We start from the raw sequence: 26,450 nt of genomic DNA, 5'->3' as shown, positions 1-26,450 counted from the left end.
TCCCACATCGTACACCAGCGGGGTTCGCTATATAGACTGGTGTAAGATCTGACAGTCTTACTACAGCCCCCCCCCCACTCTATCTATATCACAGCACATCCAATGGCGCTAAAACATCCCCTTTTATAAACTCCTCCCAGGAATAGTGTAGGGTCAGTTATAAGTGTTGTCACGTTCCCAACCGCCATCAGTGCCCCACACAGTGAAGAAACATTATGGGTACAGGACATGACATAAGGTGGAATAGACAGAACAGGAGGTGGACAGATTCAAGCTCAGCAGACGACGGAGGGCAATGGGTGAAAGGAATCCCATAGTAACTGCCTCAGATACAAGTCGGTCAGGATGAGAGCTACCTGCATCTTTCCCACTTCAGGGGAGGTAGAATACGGCTCAGGAGGAGGATTCTCACCATGGGAGGGAGTTAAGAGACATTCTTCTCACGTTCATTCAGTGACCATAGCCCAGGTCTACAGACAAGAGGAGACCAGCTTCTAAGGCAGGTCCTGTAAGTTACTCGGTTGGGCCTAGAAACACCCGGCTGTCCACATGAGGTAGTGTGAGTTATCAGACTAGGCATCTTCTTCCATTGCTCCTTTTCTAATGGTCTGATGCCCTTTAGTCCGCCCCGAGTCTCAGTGATGTAAAAGATATACAGTTGCAAGAAAAAGTATGTGAACCCTTTGGAATAATATGGATTTCTGCACAAAGTGGTCATAAAATGTGATCTGATCTTGATCTAAGTCACAACAATAGACAATCACAGTCTGCTTAAACTAATAACACACAAAGAATTAAATGTTACCATGTTTTTATTGAACACACCATGTAAACATTCACAGTGCAGGTGGAAAAAGTATGTGAACCCTTGGATTTAATAACTGGTTGAACCTCCTTTGGCAGCAATAACTTCAACCAAACGTTTCCTGTAGTTGCAGATCAGACGTGCACAACGGTCAGGAGTAATTCTTGACCATTCCTCTTTACAAAACTGTTTCAGTTCAGCAATATTCTTGGGATGTCTGGTGTGAATCGCTTTCTTGAGGTCATGCCACAGCATCTCAATCGGGTTGAGGTCAGGACTCTGACTGGGCCCCTCCAGAAGGCGTATTTTCTCCTGTTTAAGCCATTCTGTTGTTGATTTACTTCTATGCTTTGGGTCGTTGTCCTGTTGCAACACCCATCTTCTGTTGAGCTTCAGCTGGTGGACAGATGGCTTTAAGTTCTCCTGCAAAATGTCTTGATAAACTTGGGAATTCATTTTTCCTTCGATGATAGCAATCCGTCCAGGCCCTGATGCAGCAAAGCAGCCCCAAACCATGATGCCCCCACCACCATACTTCACAGTTGGGGTGAGGTTTGGATGTTGGTGTGCTGTGCCTCTTTTTCTCCACACATAGTGCTGTGTGTTTCTTCCAAACAACTCAACTTTGGTTTCATCTGTCCACATAATATTTTGCCAGTACTGCTGTGGAACATCCAGGTGCTCTTGTGCAAACTGTAAACGTGCAGCAATGATTTTTTTGGACAGCAGTGGCTTCCTCTGTGGTATCCTCCCATGAAATCCATTCTTGTTTAGTGTTTTACATATCGTAGATTCGCTAACAGGGATGTTAGCATATGCCAGAGACTTTTGTAAGTCTTTAGCTGACACTCTAGGATTCTTTTTTTACCTCATTGAGCAGTCTGCGCTGTGCTCTTGCAGTCATCTTTACAGGACGGCCACTCCTAGGGAGAGCAGCAACTTTCTCCATTTATAGACAATTTGTCTTACCGTGGACTGATGAACAGCAAGGCTTTTGGAGATAATTTTATAACCCTTTCCAGCTTTATGCAAGTCAACAATTCTTAATCGTAGGTTTTCTGAGAGCTCTTTTGTGCAAGGCATCATTCACATCAGGCAATGCTTCTTGTGAAAAGCAAACCCAGAACTGGTGTGTTTTTTTATAGGGCAGGGCAGCTGCAACCAACACCTCTAATCTCATCTCATTGATTAGACTCCAGTTGGCTGACACCTCACACCAATTAGCTCTTGGAGATGTCATTAGTCTAGGGGTTCACATACTTTTTCAACCTGCACTGTGAATGTTTACATGGTGTGTTCAATAAAAACATGGTAACATTTAATTCTTTGTGTGTTATTAGTTTAAGCAGACTGTGATTGTCTATTGTTGTGACTTAGATGAAGATCAGATCACATTTTATGACCAATTTGTGCAGAAATCCATATCATTCCAAAGGGTTCACATACTTTTTCTTGCAGCTGTATATGCCAAATTTCAAGAAGATTGGATAATATTTAGAGTTTGCACACTTTGATCAGTTTTGTAAAAGTAGGCAAAAAATAAGATTTTTCAATGTTTATTACTTTTATTGGGAAAACTAGAAATCACAAACTTAAAATAATATTAAAACTAGACACTAAGGCCTCATGCACACAAACCGCGGAGCGGGCGGCCCATTGTAGAAATGCCTATTCTTGTCCGCAAGACGGACAAGAATAGGACATGCTATATTTTTTTTGCGGGGCCACGGAACGGAGCAAAGGATGCGGACAGCACACGGAGTGCTGTCTGCATCTTTTGCGGCCCCATTGAAGTGAATGGGTCCGCATCTAAACCGCAAAAACTGCGGCTCGGATGCGGACCCGAACAACGGTCGTGTGCATGAGGCCTAAGACTAATCGGTAGTATGACAGGCAAAACATGTGTTCTATTAATCAACTTTGAACGATGCAATCCCTTCTTTCGTTAGCTTGGTGACGACTTTTCTGTGACGCTCGACGACCCTCAACAAGAATAGTTTTTGTTGTTCGTCCCTGACCGATTGGTTAAACTTTTTTATCAGAGCAATTCCTCTTTCTGCGATATCATTGACCACCTTAAGAGCGTTCCCATGGCTTCTTAGAGAATCACTGCAGTATTCTGTCACGTTGTGGATCCCAAACAATTCAGAGAACGTCTTTGTTTTATTAGTAACGAAATGGCTAAAAAAAAAGCCAATCCTACGTTTGTTTCTGACAGATACCAAAGGTGTCTCTTAGCAACTGTGAGAGCACTTTTTTGGACGTCTGCATCTGGGTAAGTGCTCAGAAGCTGGAGCATATCCAAATCATTCTTTGGAGCCCATCGACTTACAATTGCCTCGTGCAAAAAGCGAACATACATGAGGCTGACAAAATGTGGAACCCGTTTCATTCCTTTTAATTCTCGTTGAGGAATATTCAACTGTTTAGTGAAGAGGACAATTTTAAGCGCATATATTGCCTTTGCCATCCACCTTGCTTGATGCAGAGCCCCTGGGATCCTGAAACTGAAGTCGTTTTTAGACCAACCTCCTAGGTACAGGAGTGAGAGTAGTAATAAAAGTGTGCAACCCCTAAATATTATCCAATCTTCTTGAAATTTGTCATATATATCTTTTACATCACTGAGACTCGGGGCGTAAGTCATATGAAAATCACATCTTTGGAAAAGTGAAACATTCTAATGCCCATTGTAGTGATTTTCATTGATGGACAGGGGTCACTTGGACACTCCAACAACTTTGCAGCTACACTACCTCCTACACAACAAGCTGTGATGTCCTGTGTGTCCTGACACCTTTGTATCACGAGTATTATTGTCGGCAACCAGATGGGCTACTCTTCACCCTCTACGCACTGCAATAAATCTTGGGCACATGACCCAGTCATCAGTTCACTGGCTATCCTTGGTAGGTATTTACCTGGAACACCCCACAACACCGGCCACTCTGGTGATGGTCTGATCCAGCCATCTGCATATCTTGTTAGGCATCCCTACTCCTACCTATATCTGACTATTTACCATCTTTACCAGATAATCCTCGTCATTCGCTTTGTCAGTGCTATTAATGTTATGGCTGATCAGGGCATAACTGTCCTTCCAATCAGGCCCGCTCCACCAAGTAGGCGAGTTGAGGTGGTTGCTTCAGGCGACGCGACCCTGATAACAGAATCTCATCTCTCTGTATTCAACTGTATTGCCTCAGGATGGCGATAGTTAGATACTGCGGCGGGGCACGGGAGTAACGTCTCTCCTACCCGTTCCCTCTCGTAGGCTTCAGGCCTAGTGCCTGAAGAGGTCGGCGCAGGTGGCACGATAACGCCATCATCATCATGCAGGACACAGGCCAGAAGAGGCTTGCATCGCATCCCTGAAAGCTGCATGGAGGTAAATATTTGAGTTTATTTTTTTTCATTTGCCACAATGCTGTTGGGCCACTATGGGGAAAAGGGGGAGAGGTGGCATCTACTGGGGGCACTATATAGGGGCATTTTATACTGGCACTCATTATGGGGACATTAGCTCAACTGGAGGCACTAAGAGGGGGTATTTTTGTACTGGTACACAGTAGGGGGCATTGGCAAACATGGGAACATTAGCTCTACTGGGGGGACTAACAGGAGGTACTTTTTTTGTACTGACACAGAACGGGGCATTTTTTTCTACTGGTACACATGGGGGTATTTTTGTACTGGCATAAATTATAGGGGCATTTTTTGTACTGGCTCACTTTATTAGGAGAATTATTACTACTGGGAGTATTATGGTGAGCCTTATTACTACTGGGGGGCTATGGAGAACATGGTTACCAGTATGGGCACTATGGAAGCAATATTACTTTTGGGGCACAGTGAAAACAGTACAGTAGGGCATAGGGGCACTATTACTGCACTCTGGCAGATAATTATTTCTATTGGTAGGACTTTGGGGAGCACTATTACTGTGGGGGGTTCCCTGGCACAGTATCAGCTTAGTACAATTATTTTTGGGGGGACATTTTGTTTACAACACTATTAGTGTCAGGGACACTATTTGCTGGGCACAGTTATTTTTTTAGGAGGGGGCAGTATCTGTGTGGTACTAGTATTTTCAGGGGGACAGTTTCTGCAGTATAGTATTGGGGAGCACAGCGGGCACAGTATTGGGGGTGGAAGGATGGGGAGTTTAGAAGGTGGGAGAATGATGGAAGAGTAAGAAACTAAGATGTCTGTCAAACTGCAGAGACGAGTTGGCTGAAATAAATCATCATGGCGGTCTGATCTGAAAGGAGAAGATGAGGAAAGAGAACATCTGCATCAGAGGAGATGTCACAGGATGTAAGAGGTATGGGGCGCTGTATTACCCTATATCAGTGATGGCGAACCTTTTAGAAACCAAGTGCCCAAACTGTAACCCAAAACCCATAAATTTATCGGCAATTTAACCTGAATACCACTATAGTATATCTTCCATGTCCTTTATTATTTATAGTAGCCTGCCTACATTTAGTGCGCTGCCTGTGCTGTTCAGAGTGCGCCCTGCGCTGATGAATGGCAGGAAAAGTCTAAGGCATATTGGTACACCATAGACTTTTTTCAGGGTGCGTGTGCCCACAGAGAGGGCTCGGCGTGCCGCATCTGGCACCCGTGCCATAGTTTCGCCACCACTGCCCTATATGTTCTGTAGTGCTGTATGTAATGTTAGGAGTGAAGAGGTTAGGTTGAGAATTTGGAATTGGAAGGGAAGGGGGGTTTTATTGATCTCACAGGGAACAGAGACTTGGAGGGGATATGGATGCAAAGCTTTCTCCAAGACCTTATCGTCTTGTGGAGAGGAGACTAGGAGTAGTTGTTAGGTTTTCTCCATGTACTTTTGTCTGACTGAAGGTTTTCACAGTGGGTTCTCTCTCCAGAAATTTACCTCACAGAGGTGTCATTTTGCCAGGACGATGCCCTGACACCTTTTATTTGGTTGCTAGGGAGTAGCAGAGCACTTTTAAACGAATCCCTTCTCAATCCTGCCATATATTGTGAAAAAGGGAGCCATCAGCCACTGCCCTCCATAGTACAGAGGTTACTCATGGTCTGCTAGGTGCTGGGACCTCGGCACAGGTGGTGAGGAGCAGAATATTGTTATTTCCTCCAATCACTAAACCTAGAAGTGAAGGAGCTGAGAGAAGTGTCTGATCTATAGACAGATCTACAGGAGGCCATGTATTCAGTCACCGTGTGCTTGTGTCTCTACAGATGGATCCAGGAGGAGAAATCCACCAGAGAGATGTCCCCGTCCTCTGTATTCCCAGGACTGTCCAGAAGAGAAGGTCCCAGGGAATCCTCAGGTAGATGAAGCTGAGACCTGTACACATCTATATAGGGGGGTCCTGCAGTCATAGAGGGGTCATAGATTGTGGGGGTCTTATATGTGGATCTGTTAGATTTCCTATTGTACTGAATTGTTACAGATGACAAATCAGGGGGAAGATCTGACTGATATTAAAGTGGAGGATGAAGAAGAGAGGATGATGGGCGATCCCCCGTGTAAGAGTGAGGTGGAGGAGGACATTCCAGGAGATGTCACCACAGGTATGGAATCATAAATGGAGAAAGGGACTTCAGATTCTGTGACTTACTAAATACTCTCTCCTTTTACTTTGCACAGCAAACTTCACTGTAGAAACCAGTGTCAGGCAGCTGCTGCCAAGGTCATAAGACTATGGGGTGCATCAAACGGCACATAGATGCACATGATGAGAACATAGTCCTGCCACTTTACAAATCACTAGTCAGACCACACTTGGAGTACTGTGTACAGTTCTGGTCTCCTGTGACCAAGACAGACATAGCAGAGCTGGAGAGGGTTGGATGGACTACAGTACCAGAAAGATGATCAAAATAAGGGTTATTTAGCCTAGAAAAAAAATACGACTGAGGGCAATCTAATCACTATGTATAACGGGACTCTTTACTGTAAGAGCAGTGAGACTAAGGACTCTTTACTGTAAGAGCAGTGAGACTATGGACTCTTTACTGTAAGAGCAGTGAGACTATGGACTCTATACTGTAAGAGCAGTGAGACTATGGACTCTATACTGTAAGAGCAGTGAGACTATGTACTCTATACTGTAAGAGCAGTGAGACTACGGACTCTACTGTAAGATCAGTGAGACTACGGGCTCTGTACTGTAAGAGCAGTGAGACTATGGACTCTGTACTGTAAGAGCAGTGAGACTATGGACTCTTTACTGTAAGAGCAGTGAGACTATGGACTCTATACTGTAAGAGCAGTGAGACTATGGACTCTATACTGTAAGAGCAGTGAGACTATGGACTCTATACTGTAAGAGCAGTGAGACTACGGACTCTACTGTAAGATCAGTGAGACTACGGGCTCTGTACTGTAAGAGCAGTGAGACTATGGACTCTGTACTGTAAGAGCAGTGAGACTATGGACTCTATACTGTAAGAGCAGTGAGACTATGGACTCTATACTGTAAGAGCAGTGAGACTATGGACTCTATACTGTAAGAGCAGTGAGACTATGGACTCTATACTGTAAGAGCAGTGAGACTATGGGCTCTTTACTGTAAGAGCAGTGAGACTATGGGCTCTTTACTGTAAGAGCAGTGAGACTATGGACTCTATACTGTAAGAGCAGTGAGACTATGGACTCTATACTGTAAGAGCAGTGAGACTATGGACTCTTTACTGTAAGAGCAGTGAGACTATGGGCTCTTTACTGTAAGAGCAGTGAGACTATGGACTCTATACTGTAAGAGCAGTGAGACTATGGACTCTATACTGTAAGAGCAGTGAGACTATGGACTCTATACTGTAAGAGCAGTGAGACTATGGACTCTGTACTGTAAGAGCAGTGAGACTATGGACTCTTTACTGTAAGAGCAGTGAGACTACGGGCTCTTTACTGTGAGAGCAGTGAGACTACGGACTCTTTTTACTGTAAGAGCAGTGAGACTATGGACTCTTTACTGTAAGAGCAGTGAGACTACGGACTCTTTTTACTGTAAGAGCAGTGAGACTATGGACTCTTTACTGTAAGAGCAGTGAGACTACGGACTCTTTACTGTAAGAGCAGTGAGACTATGGACTCTTTACTGTAAGAGCAGTGAGACTACGGGCTCTTTACTGTAAGAGCAGTGAGACTATGGACTCTTTACTGTAAGAGCAGTGAGACTATAGACTCTGTACTGTAAGAGCAGTGAGACTATGGACTCTTTACTGTAAGAGCAGTGAGACTACGGGCTCTTTACTGTAGGAGCAGTGAGACTATGGACTCTTTACTGTAAGAGCAGTGAGACTACGGACTCTTTACTGTAAGAGCAGTGAGACTATGGACTCTTTACTGTAAGAGCAGTGAGACTATGGACTCTTTACTGTAAGAGCAGTGAGACTACGGACTCTTTACTGTAAGAGCAGTGAGACTATGGACTCTTTACTGTAAGAGCAGTGAGACTATGGACTCTTTACTGTAAGAGCAGTGAGACTACGGGCTCTTTACTGTAAGAGCAGTGAGACTATGGACTCTTTACTGTAAGAGCAGTGAGACTATGGACTCTTTACTGTAAGAGCAGTGAGACTATAGAACTCTCTTCCAGAGGATGAGGTGAAGGTGAATTCACAAAAAAGTTTAAGAGGGGCCTGGATGTATTACTGGAGTGTAATAATATTGCAGGTTATAGTTACTAGAGAGGGGTCGTGGATCCAGGGAGTTATTCTGATTTCCTTAAAATAGTAAAATTGGCTTCTACCTTGAGGGTTTTTCCCTCCTCTGGATCAAGTCTCCATCAACAAAAATCAAATGTATAACAATGATAATGACAATGATTAGTATTGCACGAACTGTCTCTATGATACTGACTTAAGACATTAGTTGGTGAGTGTATAAAAATATCATATAATGTAGAGCAAATCAGATGGGATAATTCATACTCCCAATATAAAGCGCACTATACATCTGGCAATGCTGTAGTTTGTGTTGCGTTCAGTTTCATCATGGTGCTGGTCTCTGATGCGACCACAAACAAACACACCAATGCTGAATCACTGTAACACCAGAAATGTCTCCCCTATTCACCTAGCAGTAAGATGGAGTGATCAGAAGCAGATAACTTGCATGACCCTGTGTACAGTAGGTAGACATCTAAGCCATCAATGACCAGGCTTATCAACCTAGATTCCTGCCATCAGGAGTGTCACTCCATGCTCACAGACATTCGTGATGTCCACATGATGGAAGAGCTCATGTATCAGAAAACCAGCATCTTCTTAATTCTTCATAGGACCCGCGTTCCCCTTAGAACATCCTTCTTAGTGTAATGCACCCAACAAGGTGCTGGAAACCTTTATTCCAGATTCTGATTGATTGACCTTTGTCTATTCTACTGCATCCTAAAGATGTCTGTAATCCTGAGCCCCGGTGACTATGCTGCCATTAAGCTAAACAGACCACATTGTGTTGTCCGTGGTTTCAGCTTGAGGTGTGTGCTTTACCTCATGGTACATTATCTTGTTAAATGTACACATTTGCCATGATCAGATTGTCCAGAACAGTATTAAAGATAATCTATCATTAGATTTAACAATACTGTGCATGTAGTATGAAACAGATCTCTTAGACCTGATGAGGCCGGTGTCCTTACTTTGAAACTCCATGTCAGAATGGCTGTATAATCCCTTTTGAACATTTTTCCTCTCTGACATTAAAATGAGTATATTATGACTTGACCTAGAGAGTGTTCAAGAATTCTGTATTCACTAACTAAACTCAGTCTCTGTCCATCTACAGCTTAATAGACAAGCTCCTTTCAGTGCACCTCCTCCTCTGCTGCTGTCTCGCACATGCTCAGTACAGGCTGCAGTAAAATAAGGCAGCAGATGGAATTAGAAACTGCAATTCCACACAGCTTCTCATTCCATACAGCAACTGGAAGGAGGAGAATCTCTAAATACAGAGTAATAGAGACTGTAGCTTGTACTGCACAGTGTGATATTTCCACAGCAGCAGTGGAGGAGGTACATTAAGAAGAGCTTGTTAGTTTTATAGCATGGATTTTTCTAATTAATCCACCAGCGTCATCAGGTCTAAGAAATCTACACTCACCTAAAGAATTATTAGGAACACCTGTTATATTTATCATTAATGCAATTATCTAGTCAACCAATCACATGGCAGTTGCTTCAATGCATTTAGGGGGGTGCTCCTGGTCAAGACAATCTCCTGAACTCCAAACTGAATGTCAGAATGGGAAAGAAAGGTGATTTAAGCAATTTTGAGCGTGGCATGGTTGTTGGTGCCAGACGGGCCGGTCTGAGTATTTCACAATCTGCTCAGTTACTGGGATTTTCACACACAACCATTTCTAGGGTTTACAAAGAATGGTGTGAAAAGGGAAAAACATCCAGTATGCGGCAGTCCTGTGGGCAAAAATGCCTTGTGGATGCTAGAGGTCCGAGGATAATGGGCCGACGGATGGGATGTGGTGGAACGGGAGCTTCGTGCCCTGGATGTGCATCCCTCAAATCTCCATCAACTGCAAGATGCTATCCTATCAATATGGGCCAACATTTCTAAAGAATGCTATCAGCACCTTGTTGAATCAATGCCACGTAGAACTAAGGCAGTTCTGAAGGCAAAAGGTGGTCCAACACCGTATTAGTATGGTGTTCCTAATAATTCTTTAGGTGAGTGTATATGGCTGGACAACCCCTTTTAAGTAATTTTGTTCTCTTAATGTTATTCTCACTTGGCATTTAAGGGCAAATGTGTTGGCAGACTTCGTTGCCAAGCATACAGTTGCAAGAAAAAGTTTGTGAACCCTTTGGAATTATATGGATTTCTGCACAAATTGGTCATAAAATGTGATCTGATCTTCATCTAAGTCACAACAATAGACAATCACAGTCTGCTTAAACTAATAACACACAAAGAATTAAATGTTACCATGTTTTTATTGAACACACCATGTAAACATTCACAGTGCAGGTGGAAAAAGTATGTGAACCCTTGGATTTAATAACTGGTTGAACCTCCTTTGGCAGCAATAACTTCAACCAAACGTTTCCTGTAGTTGCAGATCAGACGCGCACAACGGTCAGGAGTAATTCTTGACCATTCCTCTTTACAGAACTGTTTCAGTTCAGCAATATTCTTGGGATGTCTGATGTGAATTGAGGTCATGCCACAGCATCTCAATCGGGTTGAGGCCAGGACTCTGACTTTCTTCTGTTTAAGCCATTCTGTTGTTGATTTACTTCTATGCTTTGGGTCGTTGTCCTGTTGCAACACCTATCTTCTGTTGCGCTTCAGCTGGTGGACAGATGGCTTTAAGTTCTTCTGCAAAATGTCTTGATAAACTTGGGAATTCATTTTTCCTTCGATGATAGCAATCCGTCCAGGCCCTGACGCAGCAAAGCAGCCCCAAAACATGATGCAGCCACCACCATACTTCACAGTTGGGATGAGGTTTTGATGTTGGTCTGCCGTGCCTCTTTTTCTCCACACATAGTGTTGTGTGTTTCTTCTAAAGAACTCAACTTTGGTTTCATCTGTCCACAGAATATTTTTCCAGTACTGCTGTGGAACATCCAGGTGCTCTTGTGCAAACTGTAAACATGCAGCAATGTTTTTTTTGGACAGCAGTGGCTTCCTCTGTGGTATCCTCCCATGAAATCCATTCTTGTTTAGTGTTTTACATATCGTAGATTCGCTAACAGGGATGTTAGCATATGCCAGAGACTTTTGTAAGTCTTTAGCTGACACTCTAGGATTCTTCTTCACCTCATTGAGCAGTCTGCGCTGTGCTCTTGCAGTCATCTTTACAGGACGGCCACTGCTAGGGAGAATAGCAGCAGTGCTGAACTTTCTCCATTTATAGACAATTTTTCTTACCGTGGACTGATGAACAGCAAGGCTTTTGGAGATACTTTTATAACCCTTTCCAGCTTTATGCAAGTCAACAATTCTTATTCGTAGGTCTTCTGAGAGCTCTTTTGTGCGAGGCATCATTCACATCAGGCAATGCTTCTTGTGAAAAGCAAACCCAGAACTGGTGTGTGTTTTTTATAGGGCAGGGCAGCTGTAACCAACACCTCTAATCTCATCTTATTGATTGGACTCCAGTTGGCTGACACCTCACTCCAATTAAGTCTTGGAGATGTCATTAGTCTAGGGGTTCACATACTTTTTCCACATGCACTGTGAATGCATGGTGTGTTCAATAAAAATATGGTAACATTTAATTCTTTGTGTGTTTTTAGTTTAAGCAGACTGTGATTGTCTATTTTTGTGACTTAGATGAAGATCAGATCACATTTTATGACCAATTTGTGCAGAAATCCATATCATTCCAAAGGGTTCACATACTTTTTCTTGTAACTGTAGTTGAGTTTTTCAAATTTTTAAGCTACAGTAGATTTGTGTACCGGGTGTAGACAAGAATCCAGAACTTTATCAGAGTATTATGCAAAGCTTTATAAGGCTGGAATCACATGTGTAACTTTTGGTGCAGTTTTTTGAACCAAAGCCAGAAGTGTATTCAAAATGAACAACTGACTGAATACCTCTAGTTCCTGCTGGATCCATTAACATCCTCATAGGAATGTTAAAAGTTTCTGTACTCTGTGCCATTAGAAAAAAATAAAAATAAATCACACATTTTAATTTTCATCTCCACAGAGAATCACAGTAAGAAATCTGAGGAAAACGTCATGTTATCACTAAAATATAAACTTGAAAATGAAGATATCATGCAGTGCTCTTCAGGAAAAAACCTTAATGTACATTCAGGACTTCACAGTACAGAACTGTCATATAATCCCCCTAATCCATCTCCTGACCAATTACTGATTGTTACCACAAATGTAGGTAAGCAAGTAGGGAGTAAAAGGTTTCACTGTGAAAAGGAGTTCACAAAGAGATCAAGTCTTTCTACACACAGAAGAATTCACACAGGAGAGAAGTCATACTCCTGTTCAGAATGTGGGAAATGCTTTTCATATAAATCACATCTTGTTAAACATGAGCGAATTCACACAGGAGAGAAACCATATTCCTGTTCAGAATGTGGGAAATGTTTTGCCCAAAAAGCATGTCTTATTGCACATGAGAGAGTCCACACAGGAGAGAAGCCATATTCATGTTCAGAATGTGGGAAATGTTTTAGCAATAAATCACATCTTGTTACACATGAGAGAATTCACACAGGAGAGAAGCCATATTCCTGTTCAGAATGTGGAAAATGTTTTACACAAAAAGCATGGCTTATTACACACGAGAGAATTCACACAGGAGAGAAACCATATTCATGTTCCGAATGTGGGAAATGTTTTGCAGTTAAATCGGTTCTTGTTAAACACCAGAGAATTCACACAGGACAGAAACTACATTCATGTTCAGAATGTGGGAAATGTTTTACTTGGAAATCAAATCTTGTTACACATAAGAAAATTCACACAGGAGATAAGCCATATTCATGTTCAGAATGTGGGAAATGTTTCACTTGGAAATCACATCTAATTACACATGAGAGATGTCACACAGGAGAGAAGCCGTATTCATGTTCAGAATGTGGGAAATGTTTTGCAGGAAAATCAGTTTTTGTTAAACATGAGAGAAGTCACACAGAGAAGAATCTATAGTGCTGGAATTCTATATAAAAAATAATAATAATAATTTTAATCCCTTGTTATTCATAGACATGAAAGTTGGGGGCTAAATGGGAACATGTGCTGCAGATTAGCAACTTGTTTTTGTGCAGATATTTTATGGCTATTATATATATTTTTTAAAACAGCCACATTGCAGTTGCATATGATTTGCATTGTGTTCTATGATGACCTGCTACCAAAACTCCAAGTATTGGACTTTTTTGACTGCTGAGCCAAGTCACTGTGTGACCCCTTTGATAATTATTAGATGCAGTGTCACATTATGACATTATAATATCTTCATATCATGTGATACGTCACCATGTGGCTCCATGAGATTTATTTTTTGGGTGGAATAATCCTAGATCTGCCAAACAACCAAATTACAGTATATTTCTCAGAGGTCAACTGTGACCGAGACCCATGGAGGAAAAGTATTGCGGATATAAGAAAGAGAAGAGGAGCCTTGTTTACTTCCAGAGCATTGAAGATGTATTGTCCCCATAAACCTTGTTTCTTATCACTGTATTCACACATCCACCCACACTGCGGGAGAGTCTAGAGTGACATGGGGAGAAGTAACAACGCTCCATGTAACCAGGGACATACTCAGATCTCAAAACTTATTATGGCCCCTCTGCACCTAGTTTCCCAGTCTACGTGCATGAATCAATCCCATAACAATGCAGAAAATGCGCAACACCCTGGATTTTTGACAAATATACAAGTGGAAGACATTTTTTCAAATTAAAATTGTAGTAAGAAAAAAAGTTGTCTTTGGTCTCACCGACTTTATCCAAAATGTATTTAGTAAAAAGTGGAACAGGTGCTTCTAAAATATGTCACTCATTCGGAACACCATATTTCTCTATGTATTTATACCAGATAACTGGCATAATAATATACTGAAGAGTCTCATGCTTCCTATTCTATTACAAAACTGTTTACCTGCAGCCAACACTAGGGGGAGCTCAGTGCATAAGAGTTACTACAATGAACATGGAAGCTTTAATAATCTCTTTGCATTGAGCTCGCCAGTTCTGTACTGGGCCCCTCCTGCGCCTGGGCCCCATAGCAGTTGCCTGCTTTGCATTTATTGTAGGTACGCCACTGCATGTAACGGTTTTATAAGATATGTGGACATATTAATATTTCATCTTCATTCAAACAGTATTTACTGATAAAATAAAATCTTATATTTGCTCCACGACATGATCACAAAGATATTAAAAACTATTACAGCATCATATGCACAAATTAGTGCTGCAACAAGTAACACAAAGACATACTAATTCGTGATTACAATAGACACCAGTTTCGCATATCGGCTGTAGTGGAAGGAACAGAGCCCCACGCGTATCGCCGCTGTATGCAGCTTTGTCAGGTAGCTGCGATTGTAATATGGTTTTTACTATCTTTATGATCATGTTTTGGATACTAATACCTTTAGACATTATGTGATTCTTTGGTGTGCACCATTTTTTTTTTCATATGGCCTTTATTATATTTGGTGGAAGGCTTACTCAGGAGACTTTGACCACCTTCTTAGTTGAGCTGTCTGCTATTGTCAACTCAAGGCCTCTTGTTCCTGTATCCATGAATCCTCTGTTACTCCAGTGACTTTAAAATTGTTCCTTGTCCCCATGAATAATCTATGTCTGGTAACCTATATCAGAAATGGTGAAAACATGTTCAACATCTGGCTGTTTCTAGAACAATCAATACAATCACTGTTAGTGGTGGTTAACACTAAAGATACAAAGTTGTCACATTAGTGATGTGGGAGGGAACACCACACCGAGAACAGCAGCCAGTCTCTTAGATCTTCGGACACCTGTCATGTTAGAGACTGTGACAAAAGTATTGTTAAAGTACTGCTTGACATGGCCACCAGAGCAATCCACCCTGAGCAGAGAACAATGTAAAGTGAGAGATTTACTATCCAGGAATACGTCTATATTAGATGTATTTCTGGAGCAATCTGTGACTTTTCCCCGCTCACGCCAGGTCTAAAAAAGTGAGCGTGGCATGGGCAGGGAACATTCATCAATTGCTACGCCTGTTTAAGATAGACAAATGTACAAGTACTTTCCTACAGTTTTAAGATTCAAGTTCTGGGGTGTCTATCTGCTCCATCTTTAGAGCTACGAGTTTGACAACACTATTTTTCTTGAGGCGAGGAGAGGGTGTACCTCTGAGATACCAGAATATGGGAAGTCATTATTTCAATGCTGCTTGCTTGTGAACTTTTGTATTGTGGGAATAAAGCTATGCAAATGAGCTCTTAACAAGCATCTATCCTATAAGTCAATGTTTGACCCTTTAAATAGGCCTTGAGACATGACTCGGATATTAAATAAGCCAGAACCTCATCTGCAGACGGCTGTTTCGGGGTGCGTGCAGAGCAGAGGGTATTGGCTTAACCTGGTGAGAGGCCAGGTCAGAATTTGGGGGGTACTATCTCTCCTTCGGGAGAGAGCGCCTTAATCGGCGTGAGGAGACTTATAGGCCATACATGAGAAGAAAGGGATGCAAATGAGCTCTTAAGAAGATCTCACATTGATTAAGGTTCTCTCTCCCCAAGAAAAGATAGCACCCCCCTTCCCCCAAATCCTTTTGTATTGTGCTCACTACTGTTGTGGATTTTTTGTTTTTCTGTGTATTGTTCTCGCAGGTCCATAGCCTTGGCTTAACCAGGTAGTATATCTCTCTAGAGATCCATCTGGTGAACTAGTACTTGTTCATTGTCTGAGAGCCCATAGCCATTTCCTGCTTTATCTACTATATTCGTCCCAGTATGAAAGTAATCTCATGGAATGTTAAGGGGCTTAGATCCCCCAATAAAAGGATGAAAGTCCTTCGCCATTTGAAACAGTTAAAAGTGGACATCACTTTGTTGCAGGAAATAAATTTAAGATCAGATGACTTTCTTAGAATGGAACCATTATGGGTGGTCACAGTGTATGACTCTCCTGCGGTGAACAGGAAAGCAGGTGTCTGGAAATCACCCCGATGCAGTTAGGAAATAATTTAGGTTGAAGCTCACGCCTCCCAGTCTGCCAGATGGTTCCCAATTTGATGCTGCGCGCTGGAGAGTAAGACTTGCGGCACAGACACAGTGTGATTCAGACTGACTCTGATTTATTGAAGACACTTACAAAACCTTTATAGATGTTCAGAGTATTCAAAAGTGTTCAATGAAAATCTCTTAGAAAACCACCAATCAGAATACTGAGATAATAAGCAATCATTAGTCTTACAAAAAGGACCTATAGAAACATCGGGCACATAACACATTGTGACTTCAGCTTCTTGGAATGTGCAAGCTTCTACTTCTTGTGATAAGACTTGACCATCAGAACTGCTGTCCTCTGCCAACACTTTAAATTGCATAAGCTACTTCAACTATCAGAGAGACACAAAATGGGAGTTTAGCATGTATATAAAATAGGGGATGAGAATTTAGCCAAGTTGTCCTCACCTTAACAATGGCTACAGAGATCTTTCCCCCTGCTTGCTCTATTTATGCAGGGCTGTTTGGGCAGCCTGGCTGCGGGGCAGGAGCGCTGACCAGCACCCTGAAGTACTGGTCAGCGCTCCTGCTGTGGCCACCCATTCCCCCAGTGATGGCTCTATCCCCAACCCCTGAAGCCCTCCTGCTCCAAATGTCGGCAGGTGGAAGGATGACTACAGAGATCTTTCCCCCTGCTTGCTCTATTTATGCAGGGCTGTTTGGGCAGCCTGGCTGCGGGGCAGGAACGCTGACCGGCACCCTGAAGCACCAGTCAGCGCTCCTGCTGTGGCCACCTATTCCCCCAGTGATGGCTCCATCCCGACCCCTGAAACCCTCCTGCTCCAAATGTCGGCAGGTTGAAGGATGACTACAGAGATCTTTCCCCCTGCATGATAACAGTGTACAGTACAATGGTTTTGCTCTTTCTTTGTGAGGTTGCAGTTTCTAAGAAGAGCCTTTGTGTACAAATTGAACTGTACAGTACAGTCGTCTTCTTTCCAGTCTTTGTTTCACTTGTGGACTTCTCCTACTGTACTTCTCAGTGACTTGAAGCAGGAAACTTAAAGTACAGTACATCGTTACAGTACAGCATTATCAGAAGCAGAGCCCTATTAGACCGGGCAATGTACAGTACTGCCGACAATCGGCTATGATACTGTAGGTAGTGTGGGGTTTCACTCTGGTAGGCAGGGTAAGCGTACGCAGTACAGAGGCAAAAACAAGGATGTAAATCAAAGTTCAGTGTTTTATTCACACAATAGGAAAAACAAGAAAAAAGTAACGGTGTTCAGTTTTGGTGCTTGTTCACACCACCCAAAGTCCACAGTGCATAAAACCTTCACCTGGTCAGTAGATTTCCACCCACAGTCCACAGCAGGCTTTAGAGGCCTGTTTCCCCCCAGCATACGGCTCTCACAGCTCCACAGCTTCTCTGTCATGGAGGATAATTTCCCAGCTGAACGTGCTGGCTGGGTTTTTATATCCTAGCCAAAACCCGGCCTGGAACCGTAGGGAACAGCTACCCACCCTGCTCTTCGGCTGCTCCCAATAAGAACTGGCCCGGATCGGCTTTACAGCCATACTAACAGCTGAAATGTCCGACTGCACTACAGAACTGACACTTCAGGAAAAAAAATCTGGTTCTTACATCACCGAGGCCAGGAACATCGGTGACACGTATCTTCCGTCAATGATGGCTCCTTGTTCCTTCTTACAGTAGAGAAAATAAAAGTAAATTTAAAAAAAGTATATATCTAAAGAAATAAAACACTAAATTTTTATTTTTTTTAATATGAATAAATACTATACATAAAAAACACATCTAATAAGAAAATAAACAGGTACTGTATTTTCCTGCGTATAAGACTACTTTTTTACACATGAAAATCTTCTCAAAAGTTGGGGGTCATCTTATACGCCGGGTGTCGTCTTATATGCCGGTATACGGTGTGCTGAAACTTACTTCCTAGCCGGACTGGAGAAGCTGTCCTTCTCCAGCTTCAGGGACAGGCGCTCTCTAGCTGAGCCACCGTGCGCGGCATCCCGGCCAGCCACTCCTGAAGCGGCCGCCTCTCCCGGCTTTCAGTGGTTTTCTCGTGCCGGCAGTATCACATTACGTACTACCGCTCAGATCGTCTTGAAGACAGGGAGGGCTGGGCAGGCAGGGAGAGCTGACCCACCCAATCCAAGCAGGCTTTGTATGCAGTGTGCACAGAAAATACCGATACATCGCTTGCCGTGATTGGCTGGTTGTTGTATACTGGGTTGGATTGGCGATTCTGGGGGAAGCAGTTAACTTCAGCTAATTCTAATGTTGGATTGGCGGATCTCTAATAAAGTTTGGTGTGCATCTTATCTGTGGTGAAAAAACAGAGTCTATCTAGGGAGCAGATACATGTGGTGGTGAATACAGTACAGCACCAGTATCTGTACCGGTTCATACAGTACAGTATACAAATGGCTAACAGTCAAGACCCCATCATGGCTCTACCAGCAAGAAGAAAGAAATATGAAGCAAGTTTCAAACTTAAAGTTGTAAACTTTGCCATGGAACATAATAACTGCGCTGCTGCAAGACAATATGGAGTAACAGAAAAGATGGTTCGGGACTGGAAAGCAAATTAAAAAGCATTAAAGAGTATGCCAAGGGGTAAGTGTGCATTAAGAAGAGGCACCCCACATTGGCCAGAACTTGAAAAACCTGTAGCAGACATGGTGAATGAGCATCGCCAAAACGGTTATGTAGTGACACGAAATAAAATACGTTTGTTTGCACTTCAGTGGCCAAATCTAACTCAGATCACAGCAACAGATTTAAGGCCACCGTATCCTGGTGTACTGGATTCTTGGAAAGGCATAATTTGGTACTGAGGCAAAGGACGAAAATTGCACAACAATTACCTGCAGATCTTGATGCCAAAGTAAATAGCGTTGGAGGAGTAGTCTTATACGGCGAGTATAGCCCAAACCCTATATTTTAACTGGAAAAGTTGGAGGTCGTCTTATACGCCGGAAAATATGGTACATATGGGAAAAATATATATATATATCACAGTCATTGATGAAAGTGTTGTGTGAAATGATGTCCAATTTGCCTTTTTTTCTCAGTTTTTTTGTGTTTTTCCTGAACCCACAAAGGAAATAAACATGTGTATAACAAAACAGATGTAATTGCAATAATTTTCTGGGAGAAAAACAGGGATGCCAACACTTTATATATATATACTATATATATATATATATTGTGGGGACTCGCTCTGGTAGACAGGATTAGCGGACGCAGTATTGAGGCAACAAGTTCTTTCGATCAAACAGTTCAGTGTTTTATTCACACTTGATGCAAGTGACAAAACAAGCAGTCATATTCAAACAAAAAGTCACCTTGCGGTGTTGGTGGTAATTCACACCATGCGGCAATTCTGCCTCAAAGAGTCCTTGCTGATAGCAGCACCAACCTGTTTCCACGCCAAGCAGGTAGCGAACCTTCATCCAGACACCAGGCTCCCAAATCCTAACACAGAGACATGGCTTCTGAGCCCAGCTGCCTATTTAAGGACAGCCAGGTGCTGCCAAAACCCAGTCCGACACTTAAAATCCGGTCCGGTATTTGAACTCACCTGGCTGTAAATCAGCCCAGCAGCAAATGCTGGGAGGAAAATACCTGTTTTCCCAGACCAAACCTCTCACTGTGTCATATCACACACAGATATTAACCACTTCACATCCGGGCCATTTGCCCCTTCCTGACTAGGCCTAATTCTGCAAATCTGACATATCTCACTTTATGTGGTAATAATTTTGGAACACTTTTACTTATCCAAGCCATTCAGAGACTGTTTTCTCGTGACACATTGTACTTCATAGTGGATACTCCCATAAATGACCCCATTGTAGAAACTACACCCCTCAAGTTACTTAAAACGGATTTTACAAACTTTGTTAACCCTTTAGGCATTCCACAAGAATTAAAGGAAAATTAAAGGATCCAATTTTTAAATTTCACTTTTTTGGCAGATTTTCCATTTTAATCCAATTTTTTCTTTAACACATCGAGGGTTAACAAAAAAATTTAATATTTATTACCCAGATTCTGCGGTTTACAGAAACACCCCAAATGTGGTCATAAACTGCTGTATGGGCACACGGGGGGCGCAGAAGAAAAGGAGCGCCACATGGTTTTTGGAAGGCAAATTTTGCTGAACTGGTTTTTATCGCCATGTCCCATTTAAAACCCCTGATGCACCCTTTCAATAGAAACTCCCAAAAAGTGACCCCATTTTGGAAACTAGGGGTTAAGGTGCCAGTTTTATTGGTACCATTTTTGGGTACATATGATTATTTTGATCATTCATTATGACACTTTATGGGGCAAGATGACCAAAAAATTGGTTGTTTTAGCACAGTTTTTATTTATTTATTTTTACAGCGTTCATCTGAGGGGTTCGGTCATGTGACATTTTTATAGAGCAGATCGTTACGGACGTGGCGATACCTAATATGTATACTTTTTCTTATTTATTTAAGTTTTACACAATAATAGCACTTTTGAAACAAAAAAAATTATGTTTTAATGTGTCTGAGAGCTATACATTTTTTATTTTTGAAATGATTTTCTTATGTAGGTGCTCATTTTTTGTGGGATGAGGTGACTGTTTTATTGGTACCATTTTGTGGAACATACGGCTTTTTGATCACTTGGTGTTGCACTTTTTGTGATGTACGGTGACAAAAATGGCTTTTTTGACACAGTTTTTATTTAATTTTTTTTACGGTGTCCACCAGGGGGGTTAGATCATGTGATATTTTTATAGAGCTGGTTGTTACGGATGCGGCGATACCTAATATGTATACTTTTTTTTATTTATTTTACCTTAACACTAATAGCATTTTTTAAACAAAAAAAATGATGTTTTAGTGTCTCCATGTTCTGAGAGCTATAGTTTTTTTTATTTTTTAAATGATTTTCTTATGTAGGGGCTTATTTTTTGCGGAATGAGGTGACGGTTTTATTGTTACCATTTTGTGGGACATACGCATTTTTGATCATTTTGTGTTGCACTTTTTGTGATGTAAGGTGACAAAAATTGCTTTTATTTTTACACAGTTTTTATTTTTTATGGTGTTTATCGGACTGGGTGGATCATGTGATATATTTATAGAGCCGACCGTCACGGACGCGGCAATACCAAATATGTATTTTATTTTATTTTTTCTATATTTTTTTTTTTTATTCCTTACTTGGGGAATTTTTCTTTTTTTTTTACATGTGAAACCTTTTTTTTATTTTATTTTACACTTTACGTCCCCCATAAGGTCATACAAGACCTCTGGGGGACATTTAACTTTTTTTCTTTTTTTTCACTATTGATTTCTCCTGTAACTGGGGCTGACATAGTAGCCCCAGTTACAGGAGAAATACACCCCCCAGAGAGGCTGTACAGCGCAATACAGCCTCAGTGCAGGGCTGATCGAGGTCTGTAGAAGACCTCACAGCTCCTGCACTCTCCCGTCTCCGGCCGCCGGGCCGGAACAGGAACTTCCTGCACTGTATACACAGCGCTCGGTGAGCGCTGTGTATACAGCGATCTAGAAGGCAGGGACACCTGGGAACTGTCCCTGCCTTCTCTCTGGGTTGCCCTGCTGTCATTGACAGCGGGCAACCCGCTCTGCAGCTGCACAATTAGCGTGCGGCTGCGATCTCTGGATGGACGTTCAGAAACGTCCATTCAGAGATAGAGATCCACCTCCTGGACGTTTATAGTCAACAGGCGGACGGGAGGGGGTTAAGGGAGAAAGAGACATATTAAAAATGCAATGTTCTGGTTACTAATGGCCATTCTTCTTATCTTGTCTCCTACAAAAAGAAAGTTAGAACAGATACAAATCGAATTATTCAAGACAGAACCTGAAAAATGCACATAACAGGATAAACAAAATGAATACAATGCCTCGTGGACTTACTGAGATATATACAGTATATATACAGTATATATATATATGGGATATCCCTAACTATACACAAACAATCATCACTGAAAGGACTTATTATTTAGGAGCACATATACAAGTACCGTTTTCAGCACTCGCAAGGAGATTCTTAATTCAGGGTAATCTGAATACAAGGTATCCTTTTAATTGTGTCGTCCATTTTCTTCAACCTCCAAACTTCCATCTTTTGGCATCCCAGCCTTCACCAACAACCTGCTGCACCCTTCCATTTTTCCCGCATCCCTACCTTCTCTTTCCTGCTTTCTCCGTCACTATTCGTCCAGCAGTATTCCTCTTTTTTGAGGGTTTTTCGACCATTTTCTTGCACAATCCATCCCATACTTTCTTCTCCTTTTCTCATCACGCTTTTTAATTTCCTTCACTCATTTTTCACCTCCGACCACATTCAGCTTCCCTTTAGCTCAAGCTTCTTGCGCCACTTATCAGCGCACTTTAGAAACGTTGCTCCTATACACTATAAAGATTAGGAAGGACTGTGTCCGGTATATATTTCATAGTACCCTTTGTCTACAAGTTATAAAATCATGTCTAGCATTGACCCAAATTCCTGCTCAAACTGCGGCCCTCCAGCTGTTGTAAAACTACAACTCCCACAATGCCCTTCTGTAGGCTGATAGCGTAGGCTGTTCTGTCATGCTGGGAGTTGTAGTTCGGCCACAGGTGGAGCATGCCTGCTCTAGAACAAATACACATTTCACAACCTCGGGTGGGGCTGGACGCCTGCTAGCGGTGCATCTGAATGTAACGCTATCACCCACTACAGGTATTTCTGTATCTACCAGCCCATTTTTCGTGAGCACCCGTCTTGTCTACGCCCTAATGACTGGAGGAAACGCGTCGGGGTGACAGGGTACTTATTTATTTGTTAGGGCTAATCAGGGTAATCCAGGGTGGGCACGAGGACAGAGGGTCACCACCTTTAGGGCCAATCAGGATCATAATAGGGTAAATGTTGACCGCAGATGATTGCTCTCCGCCACTTACTCCTGGGCCCTTTTTTCCTCCTGTTTAGGGTTATGTGTGTATTGTTTGACCAGTACGGTCGTTTTAAGGATATCAATAAAATGTATGATTTTAGGGTTCTAAAGCTTATTTTCTAGGTGTTTTGTCAAATTTAATAGGACTCGTCTATCTGCTCATTATCTGAATATTGTTTGCCTCTCTAGTAGCAGGCCCTGAATTTTCACTCTGTTCCGTCAGGTGACAGGCTCCTTATCTCTGCTCTCTGACATTATAGCTCACTTCTTCTATAAGGCTACTTTCACATCTGCGTTTCTGCTTTTGATAATACAACCGGCAGATCCGGTGGCGTAGTCTCTAAAACAGCCATGATGGATCCGGCGTTAATACCACTGCAAGTCAATGGGTGCCGGATGGGTTTTCTTTTGTGTCCGAGAAAACGGATCCGGCACCATTGACTTACATTGTGTTTCATGCCGGATCCGTCCTGCTCAGCATCCCATGGCTTTCATGTTCCGACACGGAAACGGAATGCATTCTTGTGACAATGAATGGGGACAAAACTGAAGTGTTTTCCTCCTGATTTCAAGACCAAAATGAGTAAAATGCAATCATAAAAAAAATAGCCCCCGAAGGTGAACATTTATTGTCTATCTGTAAAAGCTGCATTTGTTTTTGAAGTTATCTAAATATCTTCCCTTGTGTAGTCCCCCAGAGTTCCCACAGGGAATACACTATGGCCTTTCTGATGACTGGATTTAAAGAGCCTGATGAACCCCCCAAAGCTGAAGGACCTGTGGTGACGTCACTGTCATGTGATTAGTGACTGAACTACCAAACCCCGCCCCCTACATTCATCATATGGCGGTGACATCATCACAGTCCTGTCACCACCTCTTTTCTCCAGTACTGAGCCCCGCCCCCTGCACTGATCACATGATGGTGACATCACCCCAGGTCTCTGCCCCACCTCTCCTCCTCTCCACTGCTGAGCTCCGCCCCCTGCACTGATCACATGACGGTGACGTCACCGAAGGTCCTTCAGCTCTGGCAGTGCAGCAGATACTGGGCAGGTCCTGGTCGGTAGTCAGGGCTCTTGTTCTCTCTGGTATCAGCCATTCCTCCAGCCTGCAGGTAAGATGAGCTGTGAGGAGACAGTGTGGTGGAGAGCTCAGACATGTCACCTCTGGAGATTCTCCTCCATTACACACAAGGAATCCTTCTCCGCTCCTCAGCTTAGTATGATGGGAGGAGTAGTAGTGGGGATAGTGGGGGTTGTCATCATTCGGTGCTGGATGAGAGAATCCTCTACTCTGTGTGAATAAGTTTTTTTTTTACCACCAGGAGCTTAGATACACACTGCACTGCCAGGAGCTTAGATACACCCAGAGCTCAGGGTTTTCCCGTCAGTGCAGCTTTATGAGGGTCTGAGTTTTGCGGGATGAGTTGTACTTTTTCTCGGCCTCATTATCTGGGACATGGGACTCACTGATTAACCTTTTATTTCTCTTTTTTTGGAGGGAGGATGAAGAAAACCGGCAATACGACCCTTCTCCTGAATGAGCCACCAAGGATGGACAGGAAGGAGATCAGCAGAAGAATATTAGACCTCACCTTGGAGATCATCTCCCTGCTGAGCGGAGAGGTAAACTTTTCTAGATTTCTCTCCTCTTTATTGTATTCTGTAACAAGTCAGACATCGGGAAGGAGAATCCATCATAGGAAGTGATAGGAAGAGTCCAGGGTCCTGGAGAACGGCCTCCAGACCTTCCAAGTGACGGAGAACCTGAAGATCAGCCCCCAGTATGGTGAGTGATGTGTCATGTGACCAGTGACCAATAGTCTTGTTGTAGGAGCCATGAGAAGGTAAGTAGGCACATTGTACCAGGAGGAGAGGGCCGGAGGAGAGCACATGGCCCCTGAAGGGTTTATTCCCTAAGTGTCTCTCTCCATCCACAGGAGTATACAATAGTGAAGAAGACATCGGGGGACTGTGTGACTCCCATCATCCATCTCCAGGAGTCAGGAGGGCGGAGCAGGACCCCTCCCCCCATCACAGAGCCTCCCCTTCACCCCCTGATACATGAACAGAAGATCCTAGAACTCACCCACAAGATGATGGAGCTGCTGACTGGAGAGGTGACACTGCTGGGAATGCTGGGAAATTCTCCAGTAACAGCACTGGAGGGGTCTGGGTGATGACGGTGTCATTGTGTTGTCAGGTTCCTATAAGGTGTCAGGACGTCACTGTCTATTTCTCCATGGAGGAGTGGGAGTATATAGAAGGACACAAGGATCTGTACAAGGAGGCCATGATGGAGGAGCACCAGCCTCTTATATCACAAGGTAAGAGCCGTCATGTGCAGTGTGTACACGTGTGTGCAGTGACATGTAATGGAGGAGCACCAGCCTCTTATATCACAAGGTAAGAGCCGTCATGTGCAGTGTATACACGTGTGTGCAGTGACATGTAATGGAGGAGCACCAGCCTCTTATATCACAAGGTAAGAGCCGTCATGTGCAGTGTGTACACGTGTGTGCAGTGACATGTAATGGAGGAGCACCAGCCTCTTATATCACAAGGTAAGAGCCGTCATGTGCAGTGTATACACGTGTGTGCAGTGACATGTAATGGAGGAGCACCAGCCTCTTATATCACAAGGTAAGAGCCGTCATGTGCAGTGTATACACGTGTGTGCAGTGACATGTAATGGAGGAGCACCAGCCTCTTATATCACAAGGTAAGAGCCGTCATGTGCAGTGTATACACGTGTGTGCAGTGACATGTAATGGAGGAGCACCAGCCTCTTATATCACAAGGTAAGAGCCGTCATGTGCAGTGTATACACGTGTGTGCAGTGACATGTAATGGAGGAGCACCAGCCTCTTATATCACAAGGTAAGAGCCGTCATGTGCAGTGTATACACGTGTGTGCAGTGACATGTAATGGAGGAGCACCAGCCTCTTATATCACAAGGTAAGAGCCGTCATGTGCAGTGTATACACGTGTGTGCAGTGAC

At 42.9% G+C, this 26,450-nt stretch overlaps 1 protein-coding gene across 1 annotated transcript; it reads left to right on the top strand.

The window, feature by feature from the left end:
- The first annotated feature begins 6,314 nt into the window (after positions 1–6,314).
- On the top strand, positions 6,315–13,577 carry LOC120991240 (gastrula zinc finger protein XlCGF17.1-like). The gene is made up of 2 exons (XM_040420102.1): positions 6,315–6,367; positions 12,477–13,577. The coding sequence occupies exon 2, from the start codon at positions 12,509–12,511 to the stop codon at positions 13,436–13,438; it is 930 nt and encodes a 309-aa protein (XP_040276036.1). The 5' UTR covers positions 6,315–6,367; positions 12,477–12,508; the 3' UTR covers positions 13,439–13,577.
- Positions 13,578–26,450: the final 12,873 nt, after the last annotated feature.

Source organism: Bufo bufo, chromosome 2 (genome assembly GCF_905171765.1).
Source record: "Bufo bufo chromosome 2, aBufBuf1.1, whole genome shotgun sequence".
NCBI lineage: Eukaryota > Metazoa > Chordata > Amphibia > Anura > Bufonidae > Bufo > Bufo bufo.
The sequence above is the reverse complement of the archived record's forward strand: the minus strand, read 5'-3'. Positions and strand labels throughout refer to the sequence as shown.

Bases quoted from the DNA above. Each gene is read 5' to 3' on its own strand.
- LOC120991240 (XM_040420102.1), top strand. From the start codon at position 12,509: ATGTTATCACTAAAATATAAACTTGAAAATGAAGATATCATGCAGTGC.